At 33.6% G+C, this 23,024-nt stretch overlaps 1 protein-coding gene across 2 annotated transcripts; it reads left to right on the forward strand.

Moving 5' to 3' along the window:
* The first annotated feature begins 6,589 nt into the window (after positions 1 to 6,589).
* Positions 6,590 to 22,573, forward strand: LOC106761790 (putative callose synthase 8). 2 transcript variants are annotated; one of them, XM_014645355.2, is made up of 41 exons: positions 6,590 to 7,133; positions 8,196 to 8,296; positions 8,726 to 8,841; positions 8,949 to 9,036; positions 9,147 to 9,245; positions 9,364 to 9,483; positions 9,674 to 9,766; positions 9,850 to 9,941; positions 10,202 to 10,328; positions 10,631 to 10,768; positions 10,847 to 10,923; positions 11,018 to 11,186; positions 12,155 to 12,280; positions 12,368 to 12,485; positions 13,051 to 13,379; positions 13,820 to 13,872; positions 13,979 to 14,039; positions 14,136 to 14,214; positions 14,292 to 14,341; positions 14,561 to 14,647; positions 14,731 to 14,862; positions 14,945 to 15,036; positions 15,109 to 15,193; positions 15,293 to 15,453; positions 15,548 to 15,671; positions 15,771 to 15,862; positions 15,941 to 16,109; positions 16,208 to 16,359; positions 16,657 to 16,763; positions 16,844 to 16,966; positions 17,049 to 17,117; positions 17,240 to 17,408; positions 17,494 to 17,605; positions 18,466 to 18,585; positions 18,689 to 18,804; positions 19,165 to 19,248; positions 19,874 to 19,986; positions 20,072 to 20,301; positions 20,701 to 21,546; positions 21,652 to 21,837; positions 22,121 to 22,573. In XM_014645355.2, the coding sequence occupies exons 1-41, from the start codon at positions 6,881 to 6,883 to the stop codon at positions 22,355 to 22,357; spliced, it is 5,895 nt and encodes a 1,964-aa protein (XP_014500841.1). In that variant the 5' UTR covers positions 6,590 to 6,880; the 3' UTR covers positions 22,358 to 22,573. The 2 variants fall into 2 exon arrangements, 1 of the variants encoding a protein (XP_014500841.1); XR_002667982.1 differs by lacking the exon at positions 22,121 to 22,573 and having other exon boundaries at positions 6,591 to 7,133; positions 20,701 to 21,356; positions 21,445 to 21,546; positions 21,652 to 21,761.
* Positions 22,574 to 23,024: the final 451 nt, after the last annotated feature.

Consider the following 23,024-nt stretch of genomic DNA (forward strand, 5'->3'; position numbering starts at 1 on the left):
GTTAACGGTAAACACGCAACCTTAAAAGTGGAAACTATTCAAACAATTAAACCTACTAATTTCAATGTTTTAGGCTTTAGTTTGTTAGAGTTTATGTGATCTTTTGTATTAAATTAATAAGAGGACAATAAAAAATTGAACCTCGAGTCATACAATTATAGGAAATTTTAATTAATGAAACACAACCTAAAAACTATAAAAGTACTATATGGAATACATTTTTTTTCTTTTAAATTGATTTTTAACTATAATTATTCAATTATGCAATTTGACTAAGGATGAGAACAGGTCGGGTCGAGTACGGATAGTGTCTACCCACAACGCGATCCGCTGGATAAAACTATATTCGCTACCCAACCTGTTACCCACCAAGTATCCGCTTAGAAAATACCTGAGGGTATTTTAAAACCGACAGGTACCGATGAATACAAGTAAAAAAAATATATATATTTTATGCATTTTAAAATAAAATTTAAATAAAATTACAAATATAATATATATATATATATATATATATATATAAAATATAATATAATATAATATAAATTAAATTAAATATAAATTAAAATTCAATTTTAATTAAATTTAATCTAATAAAATATAATTTTATTTTATTTTTAATTAAAAATTTAATTAAAAAATATTTAAATTATTTTTTTTATTATTTTTTGCGGGTAACGAGTACCCGTGGGTCGGGTAATATACTACCCGTACCCGGTCTGTTTAGACGCGGGTATTAAAATATCCGCTACCCGTTACCCGCAGATGATAAATATATGCAAGTAATAACTACCCGTCGCAGATTTTACCTACAGATACCCATGTCTGCTAATTTTTTTGCCATTGGTAAATTTGACAAGTAATAATTCAATTTAAATCGTATTGATGCTCATTTGTATTATAAAAAGAGAAATAGAAAATAGGTTATTTTTGTCATTATTTCTAAGCCTACTAGTATATGAAAATTTTAAAAATCCCCCACTAACATAATATAGTAATGTGTATCGGAATAATTAGGAAGGTCTTCTTAGCATGTATTTTTAGCAACTTTCGCACATAACTTTGAATTTTCTTTTATATTGAAGGTCTTCTTAACATGTCTTTTTATCAACTTTCACACATAACTTTGAATTTTCTTTTATAATGCTTAATCTTTCTTATGTAAATATCATTGAAATATATATATATATATATATATATATATATATATATATATATATATATATATATATATATATAGTTACATAATCAATTAAAATAGAAAGAAAGACACAATCTGTTATATAGATAGCATAATTTGTTAGAGATGGAAAATGGAAGACAAACAAGACATAGTGGCAAAATAATCAATTATATAAGATACATAATCGATTAAAATAGAAAGAAAGGTCTAATCCATTACACAAATAACTTAATCTGTTAGGTTAGTTGAAAGAAGCAGTTATAAGCATAAATGTCAAAATAATCGATTATGTAACTCATATAATCGATTAAAATAAAAAGAAAAGCCTAATTCATTATGATATTAACTTAATCGATTAAACTGCGACAAAATCTGGTTTTTCTATATAAACCAGACTTGAGACCTGAGTCTTTAATGATTTCATTGGCATATACTAACACTCTTTGTGAGTTTTGAGTACAGGTTTTCTCAAGAAGTATTCTTGGAGGATTTAAAGCTTCATTGGTGATAAAGCAATCAAGAATTCAATCAAGATGCATTAGACTTCATATGATCTGATCATTTTACATTATAGGAGTGTTATACAATCATGTTCTTTATCAATTTGTGTAATTGGATACTTGTGCTGGGTAGGCCAGGTTTGAGAGTGAGTGTTTACTCTTTTGTTTTGTTAGAGATTGAGTGAATCATCTCTTTGTTGATTGAGACTATCCTCTCTTGTATTTGTTGTTTTCATATTTGAGTGGTGTGAGGATAACAATTGAGAGCATCATTGTATTCTTGTACTCAAATCTTGATTAATGGATTGTCCCCCAATTAGATGTAGGCTTGTGAAGAGTTGAACCAGTATAAATATGTGTGTTTTGATCTTTCTTTCATCTTTCTTTATTTGGTTGATTAAAACATTTTTTATTATTGATTTCAAGATTCAAAGATCTTCAAAGATTTGAAAAAGTTTTTAAATAGAGCATCTTCTACAGGTGTGCTTCAATTGCTATTGGACAACGGTTACAAGAGACTTAGAGTAAAGGATAACATTTGGACCCTTTGGACTTTTACCTAGACATTGGACGTTGACCTTGACCCTACATCCCGAAACAATTATTATATTATCGAGGGCACTTCCAAGATTCTTGGATATATGTACAAAATAAGCCTAATTTATTAAGAATTTACTGATGACTCGTGACGATAAGAGTTGTATGCATTAGTTAAGGCCATTCAAACTTGGGGACACTATCTAGTGCCCAAGGAGTTTGTCATTTACAATTATCACGAGTCACTTAAATGCTTGAAGGACCAATATAAGCTAAATAAAAGGCATGCAAAATGGATGGAGTTTTTAGAGTATTTTCCATACGTGATAAAATACAAGAAAGGCAAAAGTAATGTTATAGTTGATGATTTATCTAGAAGGCACAACTTCTTTTTCAAAATTGGGGACCCGGATTCTTAGATTTTATCACATATCTGAGTTGTATGAACAAGACTATGATTTCTCTTCCATATTTATTAGTTGTCAAAAGAAATCATAGAGAGATTTCTATATTTCCCAAGGCTATTTATTTAAAGAAGAAAAATTTTATGTGCCCTAATGATCTCATAGAAAACTTCTAATGAAAGAATAACATAAGGGGAGCTTATTGACCATTTTTTATTTGATAAGACTTTAAGCATCCTAGAGGAAAATTTATATTAGCCCCACATGAGAAAAAAAGTCCAAAGACATTGTCATAGATGCATTGCATGTTTACAAGCTAAGTCTAGGACTATGCCTCATGGCTTATATACCCCTTTTGTTTCATCTCCTTCGAAAGACATTAGCATGAATTTTTTCCTTGGTCTACCTAAGACCCAAAGGGGATTTGTATCTTTATGGTAGTGGACGTTTCTACAAAATGACTCATTTTATTCAATGCCACAAGGTAGACGATGCAAGAAATATAGCCAAACTCTGCTTTAGAGATGTGGTCAAACTTCATAGGTTTCCTAGAAAAATAGTGTTTGATAAAGATTCTAAGTTCCTAAGCCATTTTTAGAAATTTTTTTGGAATAGGCTAAGAATTAAGCTTAACTTTTCAACCTCTTATCACCCTCAAACTGATTGGGCAAATAGAGGTAGTCACTAGATCTTCAGGCATAATGTTAAGGGAAATCCTAAAAGGCAACCACAAATCTTGGGATGAGTATCTTTCCCAAATAAAATTTTCATATAATAGCATAGTATTAAAAATCTACCAAAGTCTCTCCATTTGAGGTTGTGTATGAGTTTAATCCTCTCAGCCCTATAGAATTGATACTTCTACCTACTCCTAGTGAGTTCATTCATAAGAATGTGGTTTCTAAGTTTGAACTTGTAAAGAAAATTCATGAGAGAGTACAACACCAAATATGTAACAATCCAATTCAGGATGTCACGAGTCATGATAAAATTCAAAATATTTTAAACTTTAATAATGCGAAAAAAAAGTATTAATAAACATCTTATTATTTAAACGAGCAAAAATAAAACAAAGCCATAACTGCTAAAAAATATTATCCAATTACATTGTTTCAAAATTTATAAAATAAACTACTTAAATAAAAGTCCCAAGTCTTCCTCGTGCTTTCTTGTCTCTATTCTGCATCAGGGACATCTGCAATGTCATCTGCTCCCTATAACCAAAGGATCATAGATCATGCATAAACACAAACAAATATGGAGTAAGCTACCATTAAAACAACCAAGAATAACTCAAAATATAAGAACAACAATAAACATCACATATCAAACCAAACATTCAACATCATCACCATCATTAACTATGTAGGACAATTGTCTATCTCCTGTACCCTACCTCACACCCCCGTTATTCCAAACAGGGTGACTCAAGTCGTCTCGCCCTCACAGCTAACAGACCTATTTTCCTGATCCTCAAGGACTTATGAGTAAAAACGTTGGTGCATTGCACATCAGGCACTATACTCAGCAAACAAACCGAAGTTAGGGCAAAACATCAGTCCCTTCTCCAATGTCTCGAATAGTTGAGAGGGTGCAACACTCAAACCCATCCTTTTCCCACATTGCACGACCGAAGATGATCTTTTTCCCGCATCATACAACCGAAAGAGTCATCAGTATGTGAACCCATTCCCTTCCTGCATCCCACGACCGAAGAGAACCTCTTTTTCTCATCACACAGTAGAAAGGGTCATCACTAGATTTGCTAGGTATAACGAGTAGACACGTCTATCACACTCACATCAACAATAATCACATAGCATTATTCAACTACCATGTCATGCATTACTACCAATAGAAGTCATTCAATAACATGCTCACAATCGTGGCAAACCACTTGGCTTCTTCTAGAAATAGCTTAGCCTGTAGCCCAAAACTTAATAACCATTGGAAATCAACTCTGCACAACACATCACAACTCGACCATCAACGAAAGAGCTCAGTCACTTCTGTTTGTGGTGATGTGTAGGGGCAGTCAACAGTCCTGTAAGTTGCCGGGGCGTTACAACTTCCTCAAACAGCTCGGCCACTATGTCTATTCTCTTGACCAACCCAAAAATCCCCCTAAAATGACCCAAACCACACTAAAAATGGAGGTCTAGAACCTTCAAACTAAGGTCCGAAAAATTAGCTCGGCGAGCTCGGCCACGTAGCCCGAACAACCCAGCCATGACACCCTAGCCCGGCCAAACCAGCACCCCAACTCAGCCAGCCCAAGCTCCACCCTAAAGAGCTCGGTCACCATACCGAAGAGGTTGTCCCCGCACACTGAAGAGGTCGACCAGCTCAGCCTTGACCTTGTGGAGCTCAACTTATACTTTAAAATACCCTACAACAACTTGGTGTAGCAAGGTAAGATCCTATATGCTTAGAAACTTACTACCCGATCATTGGAAATCACTATTGGACACTCTACTAGCCTAGATTAACTACCCAAACGGTACAAAAATAGCTTAAGCACCTGTAGTACTAAACCAACACTAGAAAAGTAACTCTACATCATCTACATATTGGAAAAGACCCTTATAACAGCTAAACACGTTGGAAATAACTCAACTAGAAATTTAGGCACTAGTTTCTAATAACTAAACAACTAAATTTGACCATTACAACAACTAGAACACGATCTAGACACTCTGGCTACTAAGCATTGGATTATGAACCTTATAGCAATTGCAACCCTACTTCTAGAAATATTCTCGTTAGTAAACTGAAACACTATTTTTACACATTAACTACTCAATAACCACTATTACGTAGAAAACAGTACCTTAAACACTAACTTGCACGAAAACTCCCCCTAGAACCAAGCCTTCCAGCAACTTGCCTATGAAATGCAAGAGTAGGGTCTTACACAAATTGAACCCTCATACCAAGAAAGTTCAACACTCGAACACCATTATCTTTTCTACAACCATTTGTCAAAGAGAATATCACTCCCTTTTCAACAACCAATGCCAAAGAGAGTCATTCTTTTTTCAACAACTAATGCCAAAGACGACCGTTATCCCGTGTCACATGTAGATAGTCTCAAGATTTACTAGATATAACAAGCAGACACATCTCCCATGTCTCATGCTCTTTGATGAACCACACACCTTTGTGCATTCCATCACTCATTCATGCTCCACTACCAATCAAAAGTCAAACCTTAATACCTCGCTGGAAAGGTAATAACACTTCAACCAAATGTCATGACTCACAATTTTAAATTTCAACTTTTAGTGTTTATGTTAATTAATGCTCTAACTTTGTTACGTAACCAGAATAGCAAAAGGAATTTGAGTTTGTCGTCAAAATCAGGAGAGAAGCTATCATTTGCTCACTTTAGAGACCTAAGGTATTTTTGTGTGTTGCTTTGTATACCCTTGAAATTTTTCTAATGTTTATTTTATTTTTTTGTCATTTTAATAAGTTATGATACTTTCCATTTAAATTTTGAATTGTGTTATACAACAAATCATACAATAATTTATACACAGGAATTTTTTTCTCTCTTGTTCCCTTTTTTCTCCCCTTGTAAAATTTGTTGTGCAAATAACATTTGTCTCACATGTGATATTCAGTGAGCCTTGATTAGAACAATTTGCATGAAGCAAACAAGATTACTATAGTGGGGTGGATTACAATATCGCTAGCAAAAAGTTCTGGCCACTTTTTTCTTTTATGAATTAAGTATTTTTAAATTTCATGCACTTTACTTTCTTAAGCATTAAGAAATTTGTTATGGGAAAACATGTCACGTTACAGGACCCAGTATAACGTTATATATTCAGAATTAACAACTCGTGTTTGTGGTCTTCGTAGTTGTGACCATGCAATAAGTCTTCACAGTTTGGTAAAGAAAGCAGTGAGTGAGGGACACGTGTCTTTGTTTATGTTGTTTCCCTCCTTCTCTTCTTAGAGGGAAAGAATGCTACAGCCAAAACAAAACAGCTCCAAAAGCAAAAGCAAAAGAAGGCATTAAGCTTTGCAATCAGTGCACAAAGCAAAGCGCACAGACACACTCTAAAGCTAAAACAAAATCAGAAACAGCTCCAAAAGAAAAAGTAAAAGAATGCATTCAACTTTCCAATTAGTCCACAAAGCAAAGTGCACCAAAGCTTACCTCACTAAGCAAACACTATGGAGAAGATTCAACATATATACCATGCATGCGTGTCATCATCCTTTTGCTGGTTTCTTAGTTCAGAGCAATGTCAGAGATTGTGCCCGCAGAACCTATTGAAGGCATATATTTCGAGCGAGGAGAGACATCAACAGCATCAGCATCGACATCTGAGGCACCCCATGTCACTTTGGCCATTACCAATGGCAGCAACAACGAGGAATATGCTCCAGAACCCTTTGACAGTGAAAGGTTGCCAACAGTTTTTGCTTCTGAAATTCAAAGGTTCCTTCGAGTGGCCAACTTGCTTGGAAAGGAGGAGCCTCGTGTTGCATATCTTTGTGAGTCCTTTTCATTGTCTGGGTCTCTTCGTTGGTTTCTTTTTCTTCATCTGTTTGTTGGTTCTGTGAAATTCAGGTTCTTCTCAAATTGGTGTATAATTGGAGGTCCTGCAACTGATTTTCTTTTCTGAAATGATGAACTTGAATTGACTATGTTTTTATACTTAAAAAACACAATTTTTTTCTTTTATCTCCATGATAAACTTATTCATTTTTAAAACATAATGATGTGATTGTAATCCCTCTCTAGAGTCTACAGGAGGAAAAGTATCAACTTTAGGAGCTGAACTTTGGTATTTGAAAAATACAGAGACAGGAACATTTAATTTTAGAAGCTGGGAATTAAAATAAGCACCAGTGATATTCTAAGTGGCCAACACATATTTAACCTTTGAATTTATACCTTTTTGTTTGATTTTATATTTTGGGATGTCTAGATTGAAGAATTATTATGTAAAAGAGTGCATAAAGTGGGATTTTTAATGTCCTTTGAAAGAAGTGATGATTGGTTACTGGGACAAAGTGTCTAGGACTAGAAGGCTACAGCCACAGAAACTACAATTGTCAGTGGTTGTTGTGTAAGTTAAATTTGGTGTTACATAATAGTGATGATTTAATCAATTTTCCACTTATATGTATTTTTACTAACTGTGGTTATATTGAACCAAGTAAATATAAGTTTGAAACTGCACTAACAGCGCAAAGTATCTATCCAATTTAAATACCTTAATCTCAATCCAGAAACTGCACTAAAAGCGCAAGTTATCTCAATAAAGTTTACACCAAATAAGGAGAGGAGAATTATCCGTGCTGTTCAATTTCCTGAAATTGTTTTCTTGTTTAAATCATTCTACATTTGGTTAACAGTTGTACCATGCACAGTGCAATTTTTAGGTGTTGGATTTCACTTTGATTGTAAGCCATAAAGCCATGAAGGCTTTCAACTAGAATTATATATATTCCTGTTTTGTAGGTAGTCTTTTACTTGACCAAAATGAGATTCTCCGTTGATGATCATCAATATATGCATTTCACATTGTCCCAGTAAACCAAATTTTGCAGGCCGTGTTCATGCCTTTGTGATTGCACACAACTTGGACAAAAATTCTAGTGGAAGGGGTGTTAGACAATTCAAAACTTCACTACTTCATAGACTTGAACAGGTAAACAAGAATGTTGAAACTAACTTTCAAGAGCAGTTTTCCTGCATTGACGAGCTCCTTTTCAATTTTTATCCATTTAAATGTGAATATGAATTCAACGGATTTTATTGCCTAACATCACAATTCTACAACAAGATCGAGTATAGCAGTAAATGAATGTAAAAGTAAGAATGGTCTCTGTTTCAGAAAGAAAAAAAGCCACTAAAATTTTAAGTCATGATCTGTTTGAGCTTTGGTGTATGACTTATCTATATACGCAAGAAAATCATGAGATAAAAAATTTTCAATTAGTCTCTATCTATATTTTCTCTATCAGAAACATCTATAAGGTTTCTACCGTGATGGTAAGATTAATACTTGATGCATGGTTTTGCTTATAAGGTTAGGGAAGTTAATCATGCATGTTCTTTTGTCAATTGTGACATACAGGATGAGCACGCTACAAAAAAGAGGGGAACAAGTGATATTCGTGAACTTAAGAGTGTTTACCGTGCCTACAGGGATTATTATATCAGACATGATAAAGCATTCGATCTAGAACAAAGGTACCTAAGCATGCTTAAACTTTTAATTACCTCATTTTCCCATTTAATTTTTTTTTTTTGCAAACACCTTAACTTAAACCAACTCATATGATGCTATATTCAAACAGTCGAAGACAGAAATTGATAAATGCACGAGATATTGCTTCTGTTCTGTTTGAGGTGCTAAAGACAGTTACAGATCCAGCTGCTTCTCAGGTGATCTTCCCTTTCCTAGAAATTTCATGATCTGCTTAGTCCGAAATAAGAATAATATAAATTTACCATGCATTTCTTTTCCATAGAGTTTCTCACATATTCTAATATAGGCACTTATTCAAGGCAATGCAATCCATAGAAAAACTGAATTTAACATTCTTCCACTTGAGCAAGGAGGCATTCAGCATGCCATTATGCAGCAACCTGAGGTCTGTCATTTCTTGAATGATTCACATTTTCTCATTTCATTGATGTCTTATGTCCAAGCAACAGAAGACTCAATTGCAAGATGATGGACTGAGTTTTGTACTAACAAAATTGATACAGATTAAGGCCGCCATTGCAGTTATTCGCAATGTTCGCGGTTTACCCCCAGCCCAAGATTTCAAGAAGCACGGAGCCTTTGTGGATCTATTTGATTTTCTTCAGCACTGTTTTGGATTTCAGGTCATTTTTCCTATTTAAATTGGACTCAAAAATTCCTTTTCACTTCTGTATAACTTTGATTGTTGCATAAAAAAAGAAATCACTCCCCATTTGTTCAGTTTTGTTGAGGACCTCATATAGTAATGTATGATCAGCATTGCTCTTTCTAGTCTTTCACTATTTTTCACTCTATATGTTTGCTTAACCTTAGGAAGCCAATGTTGCCAACCAAAGGGAACATCTTATTCTACTCCTATCCAACATGCAGACTCGTCAAACTCACAACCAGACATCTGTTTTGAAGGTGCATTTGCTTTTGAACGTGTATGTTTTGATTTTACTTTATGATAATACAATATAAACTATATCATCCTTTTTATAAATCAGTTAGGGGAAGGAGGTGTGGATGAACTGATGAGAAAGTTTTTCAAAAACTATACCAACTGGTGTAAGTTTTTAGAGAGGAAAAGCAATATCCGGTATGTTTATTGATCTAATTCTGTTGTAACTTTCAATAATTTATACTGTATTTGTTCTTCTGATATAATATTGGGTGTTACCTTTTTCTTTTTCTCTGAATCTGGATTATGATGATAATGATGATTTGTCATTTTGTTGAACATTCTTTATTTTTCAAGCTTTCTATTGTTTTATTTGTTTTATTTGAACCATAATTTGTTTTGTTTCTACATTATTTCTGTTTTCCGACCTTATCTTTTACGTGTTGCTTGTATTGCAGTTTACCTTTTGTGAAACAGGAAGCCCAGCAATATAAAATTTTGTACATTGGGCTTTACCTGCTCATATGGGGGGAGGCAGCTAATTTGCGATTCATGCCGGAATGTCTCTGCTATATTTTTCATCATGTACGTTGAAACTCAACACATTTTTATTTTCCTTTCCTAAAAGAGTGTTAGACTCCACAAGTTTCTATTGGTTTATGAAAGTATCTTTTGTTTTTGTGTGATACTACATGAGCAAAGGGTGTGTAACGAAATTTAGTTCATAGAAATATTTTATCACAGAAAACTGAGTTGGCATGCATGATGAAGTTATATAATGCACTCATGAACACAACTATTTTCTTCACTGATTGAAATTTCTAACAATCTCACATCATATGATTATCCTCTAATTTATTTTGGTCCTTCTTTTGTGAGTTCTGAAGATGGCATATGAATTGCACGGTATTTTAAGTGGTGCTATTAGCTTAACGACATGGGAAAAGGTCATGCCTGCATATGGAGGAGAACCAGAGTCTTTCCTTAACAATGTTGTCACACCAATATACACTGTCATAAAAAAGGTACCATTTGATATCTAATCTATCCCTTCTTTTGGTTTGGATCTTCTTCAATATAACTAATTTATTTTCAATAAAAAGGAAGTGCACAATAGCAATGGTGGGGCAGCTGATCATTCTATATGGAGAAACTATGATGATCTGAATGAGTACTTCTGGTCAGCATTACATTTAGACTAAGATTTCTCCAGTTGTTTTCATTTTCCTTTCATTCCATATCATCAAATCCTTACTGCTGTTCGATAAATGCAGGTCTCCTGATTGTTTCAAAATTGGTTGGCCCATGCGTCTAGATCATGACTTTTTCTTTGTGAAACTTAGAACTAAACCAAAACCAGATGTCAAGAATGATCCTAATAGGTCACCTGGTAAAACAAAAGGAAAGAAAAAGAGAGAAAAGAGGGATGAAGAAGAACCAGAGGTGATTATGAAATTCTCAAAAGCATTATACTTCTGATTTTGTATTTAGTGAGTTTGAACCATTAAACTAAAGCTATATGAAATTTCAAATGAAATCTGAATTTTATGTTTCTTCATCATATATTGTTACTTATCATTATATATATACACAGTATTCACAACTTGGGGCTCGTATTAGGTAGACATATCATAGATACTTCCGCTTATTTACTTTTGAATGAAGTGAAATTTGCTTCAGAAATTCTATCTCAAGTGACTTCTTAGTTAAGTTACTGCTAACTCCAATGATGTTTCCTTTTCTTGAACTATCATATAAGACTGGTTATTTTTCTCTGGCATGACCAAAAGTCTATATAGTACTCTCTGGCTTCAAAGATGGTTGTCTATCTTGTTCCATACATTGGTTTGACCTTCTAACCTATGAATAAAAATTCCATAAATTTATTTAATTCGGAGGATGATTCAAAATCTTTATGTTTATCAATAAGGATGTTGGACTTCCATTACCTCCTATTTCCTTTGTGATAGAGGGAGTTCATTCATTGTTTCTATTACTCAAAAGATAGGTACCTATTTCCTTTGGAATCATGTGCTAGAGGGAGTTCATTCATTGTTTCTATTACTCAAAAGATAGGTAGGGATATTTTTCTTTGAATTTATAGCCATATAATGTATTGATAAAAGAAATGCATTTGGTACAACTAAAGACTAAGCCAGGGTTCAAGAATAAAGTTGCTTAAGCATTGTGACCTCTAAGTCATAGGTTGAAATCTTGAAACAGCCTCTTTGCATGTGAGGGTAAGGCAGTTGTGTACATCAACCATAGAGTTTGATACAACTACCAAGAATGAGCCTTTTGAACTCCCATTTGACAAATTAAATATTAACCCAGTTATTCAATTTCTCTTGTAACAAAATACCATTCTATACTGAATAATATACCGGTTTTAATTTGTTTCCTTTGCATAGGATAAAACAGAGGAAATCCATGAACCACAGTGGCTGGGGAAGACCAATTTTGTAGAGATTCGTTCATTCTGGCAAATTTTTAGAAGCTTTGATAGAATGTGGAGCTTTTATATTCTATCCCTTCAGGTTTACTCAAAATCCAGTGCTGATGATATACAAATTTCAGCCACTTATAATATATAATCTTGAAATTTGACTTGTGTTGGTTCTCAGGCCATAATAATCATGGCTTGTCATGACTTGGGATCTCCACTACAGTTGTTTGATGCAATAGTATTTGAGGATATAATTAGCATCTTCATCACCTCTTCGGCTCTAAAACTTATTCAAGGTATGGTGCTCTGTTATATCATTAATTGGCAATGGAGTTTGTTTAATGGGATGAAACATATAGAAGTAAACTTGCTACTACGGTATCAATGTTACTACGGCACCTCAAGGATGCATTCAAAAATACTTAACAAAAGTAAAATTACTATAATTTTTCTAGGCAGAATTACAAACGTTCTCGTATACTTTTTTTGGCAAAAAATGCAAACCTTCTCATGACACTCAACTACCCATGTCCCTTATACATCTAACAGACTTATTAAGCTGTGGTGATATCTTTCAAATTAACTCTTCACTCTTATAGTAGTTTCCTACTTTTACCTTTCTCATTATGATGGAAAGGATCAAAATAAGTCATTTTAAAAGCTTAAAGGACTACAATGAAAATTTTAGAAGTTAAGGGACTAAACTCAACATTGAAAATAAGTTAAAGGTCCAAAAGTATAGTTTAGCCTTTTGTTTTTCAATTTTCATAATAACATTCTTGAAATTTTTTATGGACAGTGAGCCCCTTGTTCTTCTTCTCATATAATCATGATAATAAAGTTTCCATGTTTTTGTCACAGCAATTTTAGACATTGCCCTTTTGTGGAAAGCAAGACATACGATGGAATATTCTCAAAAGGTGAAACTAGTGATGAAGATGGTCTTAGCAATTATATGGACTATTGTCCTTCCTGTATGCTATGCTAATTCGAGAAGAAAATATACTTGCTATTCCACCAAGTATGGAAGTTTGATTGAGGAATGGTGTTTTACTTCCTATATGGTTGCAGCGGCAATATACCTGACAACTAATGCAGTTGAAGTTGTGTTATTTTTTGTCCCTGCTGTTGCCAAGTATATTGAGGTCTCTAATTACAAGATATGCAGACTTTTGTCTTGGTGGACTCAGGTAAGTTCGTCTTATATGTTACTATATTTTCCAACAGCATGTTAAATTTGCAGAATTGCCACACCAATTTGCGATTTAGTGAACTTCTGCTACAATTACACTCCAGATCTTAATAATCATTTCAGTCTCTACTTTTGTCTGTTTCTTGTTTTAATGAGTTCATGTACCCAAAAACCTGATTTTTTTAACATCATTTTAGTAATATCACCGCTATAAATACATAATCTTTTATAGCAAGGAATTTTTTATTCTTTCTGTTCCTTCATTTGGAAGGACTACATATATTTGATGTGTTCATTTTCCATGACCCGTCAGTCAGCTCAAGAATTCACAACGATAAATAATTTTCCAGTGATTTATATGTCCATGTAAATTGACTGTAATGTTCATTCATTTCATAGATGTTGTAACTTGAGTGTCACCATTTGTTTACCATACAGCCTAGAATCTATGTTGGTCGAGGGATGCAAGAAGACCAGGTTTCAGTTTTAAAGTACATTACCTTGCTGGCTTGTTCTGTTTATTTACATTTAGTTGCTTTGGTATATCTATCTTAATTTATATTTTATATAAATATGTTGTTTTTTTTCCCAATACAGGTACACACTATTCTGGATATTGGTGTTATCGTGTAAATTTTTGTTTAGCTACAGTTTTGAGGTAATAATAACAGAACACGATTATGCGACCACATGAATTTGGTTTTATTGTTTAGCAACTTACTCTTAGTGACCAATGCAATATCAATGCATGCAGATAAAACCACTCATAGCACCTACCAGACAGATTATGAAAATTGGGGTACATTATGAATGGCATGAGCTTTTTCCAAAAGGTATGGCGCATTTCTAATTGTTTTCATTACACAAGGGATCAGTTAATGTTGCTGATAACAGTTTGGATGTGCTGCAGTCAAGAGCAATGCTGGTGCAATTGTAGCTGTATGGAGCCCTGTAGTAATTGTGAGTTGGAATCACTTTTGCTTTTAACTTCAAATCATCATTTTAAAACTTACCTTTGGTGGAAAACATGTTCTACTGATTGAAGTATAAATCATTGTCGATGAACTGCTCCATCAGTCATTATATGTATAGATAAAATTCCTTCAAGTAATGATTCTCTCGTTTAAGAAAACCGTATAAATGGATTGTTAACAACGTTTCATTCTTTGTTTATTAAAGGTATATTTTATGGACACACAAATTTGGTATTCTGTTTTCTGTACAATAATTGGTGGACTTTATGGCATTTTGCATCACCTTGGTGAGGTAAGAACTGGTTTTTATTTGCTTGTTTCTTTCTTTTCCCACAGAGTCGAAATGGTAATCTTATATTTCTTATTTGAAAATAGATAAGAACACTCGGAATGCTGAGAAGTAGATTTGACTCCTTACCTTCAGCATTCAACGTCTGTCTGATCCCACCATCTTCCAAACGTGGTAAAAGGAAACGAAAAGGTCTCCTCAGCAATATATTTCAGAAGGTGTGTTCTAAATTAGCAATCTTAAGATAAGATTGTTTCGGTGTATATGTTGTCTTATGTTGACCACTAATTTTTGTTGCAGTTGCCGGATGAAAAAAATGCCACTGCGAAATTTGTTGTAGTATGGAATCAAATAGTAAATCAACTACGTCTTGAAGATTTGATCAGTAACAGGTGTTGTTTATTGTAACTTTCCTGCACTGCTATGTCTTATTCAAGCACCTGACAATGAATTTTTATCAACAGAGAGATGGATTTGATGATGATGCCTGTGTCTTCTGAATTGTTTTCTTCCAAGGTTCGTTGGCCTGTTTTCCTCCTGGCAAATAAGGTAATGTACTTTTAACCAAAATAGTATGAGATTACAGTTGTAGAATTAGTACTGTACATCTTCTTATTCATTAATGAATTCCTGTTGTATATATTCTAGTTTTCTACAGCGTTGACCATTGCTAAAGATTTTGAGGGAAAGGAAGAGATTCTTGTGAAGAAAATCACAAAAGACAAATACATGTTTTATGCTGTAAGAGAGTGTTACCAGTCTCTAAAATATGTTCTTGAAATTCTGGTTGAGGGTAGCATGGAGAAAAGGTAAAAAGAAATAGAATGTTTATCTGGATTTCAATCTTCCTTCTTGAACTACTGTAGTTTTCTGTTTAATCTGATTCTGTTTATGGATATATAGGATCATATGTGATATACTAAGCGAAATTGAAAAGAGTATCCAAGAAACAACTCTTCTACAGAACTTTAACATGAAAGTTATCCCAGCCCTACATGCTAAAGTTGTTGAGCTAGCTGAACTTCTGGTAATTGTTTCCTAGACCTAAACTAAAGGCTAAGTATGTTGACAAATTTGCATGATCGGTAATTTTGAGTCCTAGTAACATTGATATAAATTCCATAAGATGGAAGGAGAAAAAGACAATCAGCACAAAGTTGTGAAAGCCCTGCTAGATATATTTGAATTGGTGGCAAATGATATGATGGTTGATTCCAGGTATTGTTGCTTAACAATCTGTTGTCCTTTAATATATTAGTATGATTCAGCTTCTAATTACTTACTAAATCTGTACAGAATATTGGATATGCTCCACTTTCCCGAACAAAATGAGTGTGGCTTTGTCTATTTTAGAAATGATGATCAACTATTTGACACCGTGGAAATGAATAGGGATTTTTATCCATTTTCCAATGAGAATTCTATCCAATTTCCATTGCCAGAAAATGGTCCTATGATGGAAAAGGTGATCCTTATTGCCCCTATGACGTTTTCTTAACATACATAGTAATGAGAAAAAAATCACGTCTTGTTATGCTGATATAATCACTCTGTTCATGGCAGATCAAGCGTTTTCATTTGTTGCTTACGGTCAAAGAAACAGCAATGGATGTGCCTGCAAACTTAGATGCTCGAAGACGCATATCATTCTTTGCTACTTCTCTGTTCACAGATATGCCTGATGCTCCAAAAGTTCACAACATGATGCCATTCTGGTAATTACATGCGTCCAGCATTGCATTTCCTTCTATAGGTTGACAATAAATTGTACATTATGTTCTTGTAGTAAAATTCATAACACTTCTCACCAACCTTATTATCCAACATTCATCAATAATAAAAGACGTAATGAAAATTTCTTTATTCGGTGACAGGCACATCAAACTAAGAAACAACCCTTTCAGAGATAAATAACATAATGACATAAAAACTAGTAAAAAAAAGGATTGGGAAAACTGTTATAGTTTTGTAGTTCAATAACAAAACCATCTGATATATAACGTGATTGGCAGTGTTATAACTCCACATTACATTGAGGACATTAATTTTTCGGTTAAGGAGCTTGGTTCAGATAAAGAGGAGGACTCCATCATCTTCTACATGCAAAAGATATATCCAGGTTCTTTACATATGAAATTATGTGTATCTTAAACATTCTATTTGAATTCATCTCATAGATTGTTACCACAATTTCAATAGATGAATGGACAAATTTTTTGGAACGCATGGGTTGTGAAAACCGACGAAGTTTAGAAGATGAACACAAGGTAGAAGATCTTCGACTGTGGGCTTCATTCCGTGGCCAGACGCTAAGCAGAACAGGTTCAGTTTTCTTGCCATTTTCGTTTGGATGTCCATTCAATGATAAGTCATTCTGTGATCATTGCAATCTTATTTTTAACAGTTAGAGGGATGATGTACTACAGAGAAGCCTTAAAATTACAAGCATTTCTTGACATGGCTGAAGAAGAAGGTCTGTGACCAAGTATAAGTAACATTATACATCAGTATTTAGCTATAGTGGAAAGAAACGTAGGAAAAAAAAATAAAAATCAACATAATCAAATAATTTCATTTCTGTTTCTGTTGAAGCAGACATTCTTGAGGGTTATGAGACTGCTGAAAGAGGTAACCGTGCATTGTTTGCTCGTCTAGAAGCACTAGCAGACATGAAATACACCTATGTTATTTCCTGTCAATCATTTGCATCACAAAAGGCTATGAATGATCCACGTTATCAAGATATGATCGACTTGATGACAAGGTAACCTAGTTCAAGCAAAGAGAAAGATGACTTTCTTCTTGCTGTGAAATAAGTAGACAATAAACCTTACATGTGTTACCTGCAGGTATCCATCTCTTCGTGTTGCCTATGTTGAGGAAAAGGAAGAGATAGTGCAGGGTAGGCCTCACAAAGTATATTCATCTAAACTGGTTAAAGTTGTCAATGGTTTTGAACAGGTATTTTTTCTACATCGTGACTAACCACAATCACATTGCTTGAAATAGACCTCTTCATAAAGAATAAAAACTTAAAACGAATCCCTCAATTTATATGTTGGAAGCTAATGTTCGTATATTCACTTCATTTTTCATTGCAGTAATTGTCATCAAAACTGATAATATTTTTTGAGTCATGGATTGTCCCAATACATGTCAAGTTCAGTATTTCATGGATGTTTGCTTTGTTTGTTGCCATAAAAGTCTTAGTTTCCTTTTACTTTTATTGTGCTTGTTCTTTTTCTTATAGTTTCCTGAGCCCAAAATCTTGTAATTTATTAACATTAGTGATGCCAAGCATTATTTATGATTTCTTTTTAGTATATTTAAAACCCAAACAAAAAATAACGAGTTCTGCTAAACGCATTACATTAAAATCGAAAGTATTGAAAAATACTTGGTAAAAACTCACATTGCTTAGTTTCCATGTGGGAGGATCAAATGTAACTAAGGAAAATTCCAAACTATATGTATCAAATTATTCTTAGAGAAGATAAATTGTTACCCTTTACAAAAAAACACTACAATATTTTCAGTGATAAGATTGATAGAATGAGATTGGAATGAACATCCTCCTCAGTTTATTTTAGCAAACTTTGATGTCATAACATGAGTACAACTACTACCCTAAAAGTGAAATTTTATAAGGCCAAGGCTCAAAACTAGTATATTTCTTTAAAGTTAAACTCAGAAATATTTGATCAAATCAGATAATTTTTTTGATACAATTGAAATCTTTAATTTTATTATTACACATATAAGCCATGTAACAATTCAGATGCATCATTATTGACATGATAAAACTATTGGTTCTTTTATAGACAATATATCAGATTAAACTACCAGGTACACCGCATCTTGGAGAAGGGAAGCCTGAAAACCAAAACAACGCAATAATATTCACTCGTGGTGAAGCACTCCAAACAATTGATATGAACCAAGTAGGCCAAACTTTTGTTTACTTTCTAACAAATTAACTATTTTCTATCATTATATTATAAAACTTGTTCATTTCAATGTTCTCACGAGTATCTGATTTGCCAGGATAATTACTTGGAAGAAGCTCTGAAGATGAGAAACCTTCTCCAAGAATTTCTTCGGCGCCAAGGAAGGCGTCCTCCTACAATACTTGGTTTAAGGGAACACATTTTCACAGGAAGGTTAGTCCTTTGTATCTCATACATAATAAGGGAAATTCAACAAGGTTCTTTTCATTAGAAAAATATACATATTCACATTATGCACAATGTTGATCACATGTTCCTTGAATGCATAAACATGGGTGGTCCTGAGTATAAGACAGCATTTCATGATACCACAATATGAGAAAGTTATAAAATCAAATGTCTCCAGAATAGAATATAACATGTTGCCAGAGGATAATTTGAAACCAAATGTCTTATTTTACACTCACATTTAGTTCTACTTGCTTTTTCCCCTTACCCATAAATGTCTTTTGCATTAACATTAGTAAGTTAATCAATATACTAACAGGATTTGTCTATGCGTTTCAACTTCAGTGTGTCTTCTCTGGCTTGGTTCATGTCATATCAAGAGACTAGCTTTGTCACTATTGGTCAAAGGCTTCTGGCTAATCCTCTCAGGTAAATAAATATAAAACGTTGTTTAAAAAATGAGAGCAACTAAAAGTATTTCTTACAACATTTCTTTATTAAAAAATAATTATTTGAATATGAACTCCAAAAATGTAAGTTCCTTAAAATTGAAAAGTTACTTATATAAGAAACTTTTTTCAGTTTCAAGGACTCATTTTTGTATAACCTTTATGAAAATAATGTTTTAATTAATATAAAACCCTTATAAGAAACTCTCTCACTAGAGATACTCTAAAATAGGAAAAGTTCATGTAAGTGTCCAAGTAATCTACCGAACCTACAATAATTTGAAATTGATGATCTTATATTGATTTGTTTTTATAGTTGTATGCACATGCAGTAGTAATTTTTGTACTTGTGATGCAAGGCAAGCAAAAATTTGGCGTTTTGCAATCAAGAGAGTGATTTTTTTTTACCTCATAATACTCATTGAAAGTTTTTCAAGGACGATTTCATACTATAGTTTCTCTTTAATAAACTAAAGGTGATTTATTTTCTTAAAGTAGTATACTTGTACCAATAAAGTAGAATTTTCTTGCATGTATAAATATATGAAATATGATAAATCATTTTGACTCATTCTGCTTTTCCCTTTTGTTCTTATCTCACTCAGGGTGCGGTTCCACTATGGCCATCCAGATGTATTTGATAGGATTTTTCACATCACAAGAGGAGGAATAAGCAAAGCATCTAAAACAATTAACTTGAGTGAGGATGTTTTTGCTGGTAGGAATTGGAGTTCAAAACTATATTCTGACAAAATATTGTTTTTAATAATGGAGACAAGTAAATATGTGTTTATGTCATGCAGGATTTAATTCAACATTAAGACGAGGATGTATTTCCTATCATGAATACTTGCAAATTGGCAAAGGTCGTGATGTAGCTCTTAACCAAATCTCAAAATTTGAAGCTAAGGTAGCAAATGGAAACTGTGAGCAAACTATAAGCCGTGACATATTCCGCCTTGGTAGGCAATTCGATTTTTTCCGGATGCTGTCGTGCTATTTCACAACCATTGGATTTTACTTCAGCAGCTTGGTAATTTCATTGAACCATCAAATTCATTTTACACTCTTTTAATTCAAACATAATGTTCACATACCCTATTATTGTTTATCTATTTCACCTTTCTCTACAAGCCATGAAGTATTGGAATTGATAACAAGTCATTCTTTATAAAGCAAAAAATTTAAGCTCACTAAGGCTAATGTATGCAAATGTGGTTTTGTATATGATAGTTTGGGGGGAAGGGGAGAACATTTTGTACTTTCCATTATCTAGCATTACATCTTAGATAAACACAATCACACAAAGAAATCATTCATAGGACATTTCCGAAATTCTAAACTAGCATCAGCTTGTCTGATGCTTTATATATACCAAATGACAGTGCCATCTGGTTTGACTAATCTAAATTTCTGTTGTATAACTCCACAGATTTCAGTGATAGGAATCTATGTATTTCTCTACGGACAGCTATACCTGGTGCTTAGTGGGTTGGAAAGAGCACTTATCGTTGAGGCTCGACTCAAGAATGTGCAATCCTTAGAAACAGCTCTTGCCTCCCAGTCATTCATACAACTTGGACTTCTGACAGGCTTGCCAATGGTGATGGAAATAGGACTTGAGAAAGGTTTCCTCACAGCTTTAAAGGACTTTGTACTCATGCAATTGCAGCTGGCTGCTGTTTTCTTCACTTTTGCCCTTGGAACAAAAACACATTACTATGGACGAACACTTTTGCATGGGGGTGCAAAGTACAGACCAACTGGACGTAAAGTTGTCTTCCATGCTAGCTTCACTGAGAACTATAGATTGTATTCAAGAAGCCACTTTGTTAAGGCATTTGAGTTATTGCTGCTGTTGATTGTTTATAACATGTTCAGGAAGTCCTACCAAAGTAACATGGCATATGTGTTGATAACATATGCCATTTGGTTCATGTCTCTAACTTGGTTATGTGCACCTTTTCTTTTTAATCCTGCTGGGTTCAGTTGGACCAAGACGGTAGATGACTGGAAAGAGTGGAATAAATGGATCAGACAACAGGGTGGTATAGGAATTCAACAAGACAAAAGTTGGCATTCTTGGTGGTATGATGAGCAAACTCATCTTCGTTGGTCAGGTCTTGCTTCTAGGATTACTGAAATATTGCTTTCTCTCCGTTTTTTCATCTATCAGTATGGTCTGGTCTATCATCTAGACATCTCTCAGCACAGCAAGAACTTTCTGGTTTATGTCCTTTCATGGATTGTGATTGTTGCAATTTTCCTCTTGGTGAAGGTAACTTCTTCATTGCCTCTTCTTCCTCTATTAAGAAATGTAGTAAGAAAAATCCTCCAAATTGTACAATTGCATGTTAATAACATAAATTAAACATCCCTGCAGGCCGTTAACATGGGAAGGAAACTACTCAGTGCTAACTATCAGCTTGGATTCAGACTTTTCAAAGCATTCTTGTTCCTGGCTGTTCTTGCCCTCATCTTTACTCTTTCTATTATATGTGAATTGTCATTGATGGACCTTTTCGTTTGCTGTCTAGCATTCATGCCAACTGCATGGGGATTGATACTGGTAATAATCTTAAGTAAACTTGCTTGAGCTAAACTGTCACATTTTCAATTTGCTGGCAGGCAAAACTTAAATGCAGTTACATAAGCTTTCCAATTAGAATTGGAGTTTCATCTGGATAATCCACGAGCAAAAAACAACTTTATGAAAATAACAAGATGAAACATCAATTCTGATTGACCAACGATCTAAACCTACCTAACAAACTATGGATAAGTTTGCCCTTGATTGATACACTGTTTTACCTGGACTTAATAAGACCATGAAATGTTTTTTGTTGGTTCAGATTGCACAAGCTGTAAGGCCAAAGATAGAGCACACTGGGCTGTGGGACTTCACACGTGCACTTGCTAGAGAATTTGATTATGGAATGGGGATAGTTCTTTTCGGACCAATAGCTATTTTGGCATGGCTACCAATCATTAAAGCCTTCCATGCTCGTTTTCTTTTCAATGAGGCATTCAAAAGGCACTTGCAAATTCAACCAATTCTATCAGGAAAAAAGAAGAAGCACAGGACTTGATCATGATTCTTGTACTTGTTTGTGTACAGTCAAAGATTAATTATTGATATTCTATAGGAGGATTTTAGGAACTAGATAATGGTTACAGCATGTATAGCTGCTTCATATTAGTACACATTAGTACACACTCACTAATGTACAAAAAGGATACTATTGTTTCTCAATGTGTAGTTGAATAAGTTAAAGAAAAGGGAATTAAAAAAGTATTTGTTTCTATTTGATGCCATGGGCTTAGGTCCATCCCTTTGTATTTTCTTATTGATTTAATCATTCCACTAGTTTCCATTTTTTTTTCGAAATCACAAATTGATTCTTCTATTTTTTTTTCTCAATTGGATTTTTCTTATAAAAAAAATTGATACAATCTAACCTTTTCTATTAGTACTGGATTAATACTATTAAAAAGATATCACGTATCAGTAGTTTTTTTAAAATATTTTTAATTATTTTTATTTTTAATTTTAATTGTAAAAAAAAATTGTCACATGCCAAAATAACACTGTGTCATGTAACAATGATAGTACGATGTGACGTGACATTTTCATGTCACGTGTCATTGTGTTAGTCTCAATTTCTTTTTAATTTAAAAAAAAAATTGTTTAATTTAAAAAAAAAATAAGACTATGGACAAAATAAAAATACAGAATTAAATTGAGATTAAGGCTAT

This window comes from Vigna radiata, chromosome 5 (genome assembly GCF_000741045.1).
Source record: "Vigna radiata var. radiata cultivar VC1973A chromosome 5, Vradiata_ver6, whole genome shotgun sequence".
In the NCBI taxonomy this organism is placed as follows: Eukaryota; Viridiplantae; Streptophyta; class Magnoliopsida; order Fabales; family Fabaceae; genus Vigna; species Vigna radiata.